Genomic DNA, 6,007 nt, shown 5'->3' with positions numbered 1-6,007 from the left:
AAACCTTCCATGCCCCACGCTGGATTTACAGGTTGTACTTTTCCCGTTAGTCCATAAGGGTCGAACACCCATATTCCGGGACCATACAAGCCTGTTACATGAAATGCACCAAAACCAAAGCAAGCCACCCCTGAGAGAAATAAATGAATTCCAAAGATTTTTGGCAAATCCAAAGAGGGTTTTCCTGTACGTTCATCACAAAAAAGATAAATTTAATCATCAAAAATTTGAAGCGTGAAGTGCAATTATATCCATTTTTGAGGGGATTCATATTACTATTATCAATTAGAATAATTCAATTAGAATAATTTATGGTTGGCTTGGTTGGACTAAAAAAATGAAGTATCCAGGCTCCGTTTAGAAAAAACCCAATTGGATTGGTAAGATATATATGATTGCTATTCATATTTTTTCTTTGTAAAGAGATCCTAATTGTCAAGCAAAGTTATCTCAACTCTAAGAAATACTTATATAAAATGAATTAAAAAAAAATACAAAAAGAAATGGTAATGGGAGCATTTGTCCTATATGTACAAATCCAAATCGGGCGGATCTTTATCCGGAGTAGAGCATAAACCTAAAAAGATGAAACAGACCCATTCAGGAATAAGAAAATACCATCGCGGTTTGGATTAAATCTCGATGAAAGAATACATCAATGAGAAGTTAATTCGATAAGTTTAATGACTCTTTCTTATAACTTAAAATTTTATAATGGAAAATCGAAAATATAAAAAAGGAGTCAAAACTCGTCTTTATTGAAAAATTGAAGAAAAGCCCTTTCGTTAGAAGTAAGAAAGAACCTTTTTAGAAAAAAAGAAAGAGGACTGGAATCTATACATTGATTCACAATTTTTTTGAACCGTATGCATCAAAAGGCGCATGTACGGTTCCTAAGGGATACAATTTTACCCTAATCAACCGACTTTATCGAGAAAGATTACTTTTTTTAGGCCAAGAGGTTGATAGCGAGATTTCGAATCAACTTATTGGTCTTATGGTATATCTCAGTATCGAGGATGAGACCAAAGATCTGTATTTGTTTATAAACTCTCCTGGGGGCTGGGTAATACCTGGGGTGGCTATTTATGATACTATGCAATTTGTGCGACCAGATGTCCATACAATATGCATGGGATTAGCCGCTTCAATGGGATCTTTTATCCTGGTCGGAGGAGAAATTACCAAACGTCTAGCATTCCCTCACGCTTGGCGCCAATGAGGTTTTTATTTAAGAGAAAAAAGAAGACTATGCCTTCGCCATATGAATACTAAGTAATAATAGCATGGCACTTCGAATTCGATATGAGAAATTTTTGTATTGTTTTTTTTTTCAAAACATTAGATTCTGTATCGAGAGAGTAGTATGAGATAAGGGGTATTTCCGATTTTCTCTTATCTATCGGGAGTTCAGTTCAGTGTCACAAACTTTTTTGTTTTCATGCCGGAGAGTTCTTAACAATATTTATGTTATGAAAGAGTACGAAAAAAAAAAAAAAGATTTTTTCCTTATTTGATCGGATTAAAAAGAAACTTTGGGATTGCTGAATCACAGACAAAAAAAAAGAAAAAATAAACATATAAAGCAACGGAGCCATCATAGTATTTTTTAACTCCTCTGAAAGGAAGGATGGCAATTTGATCATTTACCCATCTGAGTCTGATAGATTCTATTTTTCTCTTTCTTCAATAGAAAGGAGGGGAGGTCAATTTTCTTGTAGAGCCGTATGCACAAAAGATGCCTGTACGGTTGTTCAATTCTATCTTTTTTCTATTCTTTATCTTTCTTTTCTCTTTGCTTTATCATGCGAGATAGGGGAAGCTTTTATTTTGTTATATCATCAGGGTAATGATCCATCAACCTGCTAGTTCTTTTTATGAGGCACAAACAGGCGAATTTGTCCTGGAAGCGGAAGAACTGCTGAAACTGCGTGAAACCCTCACAAGGGTTTATGTACAAAGAACGGGGAAACCCTTATGGGTTGTATCCGAAGATATGGAAAGAGATGTTTTTATGTCAGCAACAGAAGCCCAAGCTTATGGAATTGTTGATCTTGTAGCGGTTGAATGAAAATAACATAGATTTCGCGCAAATCTGTGATTTGAGATTTTATCTTCGAATTGAATATTCTATTAAAGAGAAGTAATTCATCATCATTCGGTTCGGATCAATCTAAACCAACCCATCATATTATGTATACGATTCAACATGCCAACTATTAAACAACTTATTAGAAATACAAGACAGCCAATCAGAAACGTCACGAAATCCCCCGCTCTTCGGGGGTGCCCTCAGCGTCGAGGAACATGTACTAGGGTGTATGTGCGACTCGTTTAGATCATGAGCTGGCAACAAAAGCAAGAAAACAACCTTTACAGTATCAATGATCAGTACCGGTGAATGGGATAGGATGGAAGAAGGAACTCCATTCATTATTAAAAAAAAAACTCTATCATATCCCTCTATTGTGTATGAAGTTTATGGTTTACGTTGGTGTAAATACAATCACCTGAATTTAAGATGATAAGAAATTCTCCATTGGTAACAAATGGTTATCCATTAAGCGGAGAAAATCTTATTTAAAAAGCATAAAACATAAAGTAGGGTGGACAATTAGCTAGAACAGCGGGTGCTGTAGCGAAACTGATTGCAAAAGAGGGAAAATCAGCCACATTAAAATTACCTTCTGGGGAGGTCCGTTTGATATACAAAAACTGCTCAGCAACAGTCGGACAAGTGGGGAATGTTGGGGTGAACCAGAAAAGGTTGGGTAGAGCCGGATCTACGCGTTGGCTAGGTAAGCGTCCTGTAGTAAGAGGAGTAGTTATGAACCCTGTAGACCATCCCCATGGGGGTGGTGAAGGGAGAGCCCCAATTGGTAGAAAAAAGCCCATAACCCCTTGGGGTTATCCTGCACTTGGAAGAAGAAGTAGAAAAAGGAATAAATATAGTGATAATTTGATTCTTCGTCGCCGTAGTAAATAGGAGAGAAAATCAAATTTAATTCTTTGTTTTTATTAAAACTTTACAAAAAAAAAAATAGGAGTAAGCTTGTGACACGTTCACTAAAACAAATTTCTTTGTAGCCAATCATTTATTTAAAAAAATTGATAAGCTTAACACAAAAGCAGAAAAAAAAATAATAGTAACTTGGTCCCGGGCATCTACCATTATACCTACAATGATTGGTCATACTATTGCTATCCATAATGGAAAAGAGCATTTGCCTATTTATATAACGGATAGTATGGTAGGCCACAAATTGGGAGAATTTGCACCTACATTAAATTTTAGAGGACATGCAAAAAGCGATAATAGATCTCGTCGTTAATATTAATAAAAAAAAATCTAGATGCTTATGATTCAGTAGTAGGAGGCAAACCTTATGCTAAAGAAGAAAAAAACAGAAGTATATGCTTTAGGTGAACATATATCTATGTCTGCTGACAAAGCACGAAGAGTAATTGATCAAATCCGCGGCCGTTCCTATGAGGAAACGCTTATGATACTAGAACTCATGCCCTATCGGGCATGTTATCCCATTTTGAAATTGGTTTATTCTGCAGCAGCAAATGCTAGTTACAATATGGGTTCCAGCGAAGCCAATTTAGTCATTAGTAAAGCCGAAGTCAATGGAGGTACTACTGTGAAGAAATTGAAACCTCGAGCTCGAGGACGTAGTTTTCCAATAAAAAGATCGACCTGTCATATAACTATTGTAATGAAAGATATATCTTTAGATGATGAATATGTAGAGATGTATTCGTTAAAAAAAACGAGATGGAAAAAAAAACCTACAGCTATGCCATATCGTGATATGTATAATAGTGGGGGATTATGGGACAAAAAATAAATCCACTTGGTTTCAGACTGGGTACAACTCAAGGTCATCATTCCCTTTGGTTTTCACAACCAAAAAATTATTCGGAAGGTTTACAAGAAGATCAAAAAATAAGAGATTGTATCAAGAATTATGTACAAAAGAATATGAGAACGTCCTCTGGCGTCGAGGGAATTGCACGTATAGAAATTAAAAAAAGAATCGATCTGATCCAGGTCATAATCTTTATGGGATTCCCAAAATTATTAATAGAAAGTCGCCCGCGCGGAATCGAAGAATTACAAACGACCTTACAAAAAGAATTTAATTGTGTAAACCGAAAACTGAACATTGCTGTCACAAGAATTGCAAAACCTTATGGAAACCCTAATATTCTTGCAGAATTTATAGCTGGACAATTAAAGAATAGAGTTTCCTTTCGAAAAGCAATGAAAAAGGCTATTGAATTAACAGAACAAGCAGATACAAAAGGAATTCAAATACAAATTGCGGGGCGTATCGACGGAAAAGAAATTGCACGTGTTGAATGGATCAGAGAAGGTAGGGTTCCCCTACAAACGATTCGAGCGAAAATTGATTATTGCTCTTATACAGTTCGAACTATCTATGGAGTATTGGGCATCAAAATTTGGATATTTCTAGACCAGGAATAATTTTACTACTTGTCTTTCCCTTCTATCCAATGATTGAACAAAAAAAGACAAATTCATTCTTTTTCTAATCAATCAAGGGGAACATTTATCGAACGCGATGAAGGATTTTTCTGCAATAAACCACCAGAAATCTGCTATTTCTCTAAGACCAAAAATGACCCGTTGAGCATTCGAAACACACCCGAGACCTCAACCCAATACACCAACAAGTCCTAAAACACTATACAAACATAGCCGAGCCCTCAAATCACATCAAACAATGCTAAAATCACAAATCACCCTCCAATTCAAACTTAAAGAACTTGAAACTTCAAAATTCTACAACCGATGCCGAAACCTATCAAAACATGCCCGATTGACCCCAAATTTTACACACAAGTCATATTCAACATTATGGACCTACTCCAACTTCCGGAATTGGAATTTGACCCCGATATCAAAATTATCACTGCCGGTCCAAAACTCCAAAAATTCGGCTTTCGCCAATTCAAGCCTAAATAAGTTACGGATCTCCAAAACACAATTTGGACATGCCCCTAAGTCCAAAATCACCTAACGGAGCTAACGAAACAGATAAAACTCCATTATGGAGTCGTTTTCACACAGTTCCGACTACGGTAAAAAAATCCTAAGACTTAAGCTCTCGGTTTAGGGACTAAGTGTCCCAAATCGCTCCAAAAACCAAAACAAAAACTCCCGGCAAGTCACAATAGAAGAAATAGATATGGGAGAAACAATATATAGGGGATCAGGGATATTACTCTCAAAACGACCGGCCGGGTCGTTACATTCTCTCCCTCTTAAAACAATCGTTCGTCCTCGAACGAGCATAGAGACATACCTGAAATGGTAAAAATATGAGGATAACGGCTGCGTATATCCTGCTCGATCTCCCAAGTATCCTCCTTGACCGGTTGTCCCCTCCATTAAACCTTCACAGAAGCAATGTTCTTTGATCTTAGCTTTCTGACCTACCTGTCCAAAATAGCCACTGGCTCCTCAACATAAGATAGATCCCTGTCTAACTGGACTGAGCTTAAATCTAGCACATGAGACGGATCACCGTGATAATTCCGGTGCATTGAAACGTGGAATACCGGATTAACTCTTGCTAGACTAGGAGGCAAGGCAAACTCATAAGCAACCTCCCTAACTCGACGCAACACCTCAAATGGACTAATGAACCTTGGGCTCAACTTGCCCTTCTTTCCAAATCTCGTAACGCCCTTCATAGGCGAAACCCGAAGCAAGACTTGTTCTCCAACCATGAATGCCACATCACGAACCTTTCGATCCGTATAAATCTTATATCTGGACTGGGCTGTGCGAAGTCTATCCTGAATCACCTTCACCTTTTCCAAGGGATCCTGAACTAAGTCCGTACCCAATAATCTGGCCTCGCCGGGCTCGAACCAACCCACTGGGGACCGACATAGCCTACCATACAGAGCCTCATATGGTGCCATCTGAATGCTGGATTGATAACTATTGTTGTAAGCAAACTTAGAAAGT

At 37.5% G+C, this 6,007-nt stretch overlaps 1 protein-coding gene across 1 annotated transcript in view; it reads left to right on the top strand.

Annotated features, from left to right (window-relative positions):
• Positions 1 to 2,323, top strand: part of LOC138894920 (ATP-dependent Clp protease proteolytic subunit-like) — a 3,913-nt gene extending 1,590 nt beyond the window's left edge. Inside the window, exons 2-3 of the mRNA XM_070179657.1 lie at positions 812 to 1,212; positions 1,846 to 2,323. Of these exons, the coding sequence (XP_070035758.1) occupies positions 812 to 1,212; positions 1,846 to 2,071 (627 nt within the window). The 3' untranslated portion in view covers positions 2,072 to 2,323. The remainder of the gene's footprint in view (positions 1 to 811; positions 1,213 to 1,845) is intronic.
• Positions 2,324 to 6,007: the final 3,684 nt, after the last annotated feature.

This window comes from Nicotiana tomentosiformis, chromosome 6, assembly GCF_000390325.3.
Source record: "Nicotiana tomentosiformis chromosome 6, ASM39032v3, whole genome shotgun sequence".
In the NCBI taxonomy this organism is placed as follows: Eukaryota; Viridiplantae; Streptophyta; class Magnoliopsida; order Solanales; family Solanaceae; genus Nicotiana; species Nicotiana tomentosiformis.
This window is presented reverse-complemented; position numbering and strand designations above follow the sequence as displayed.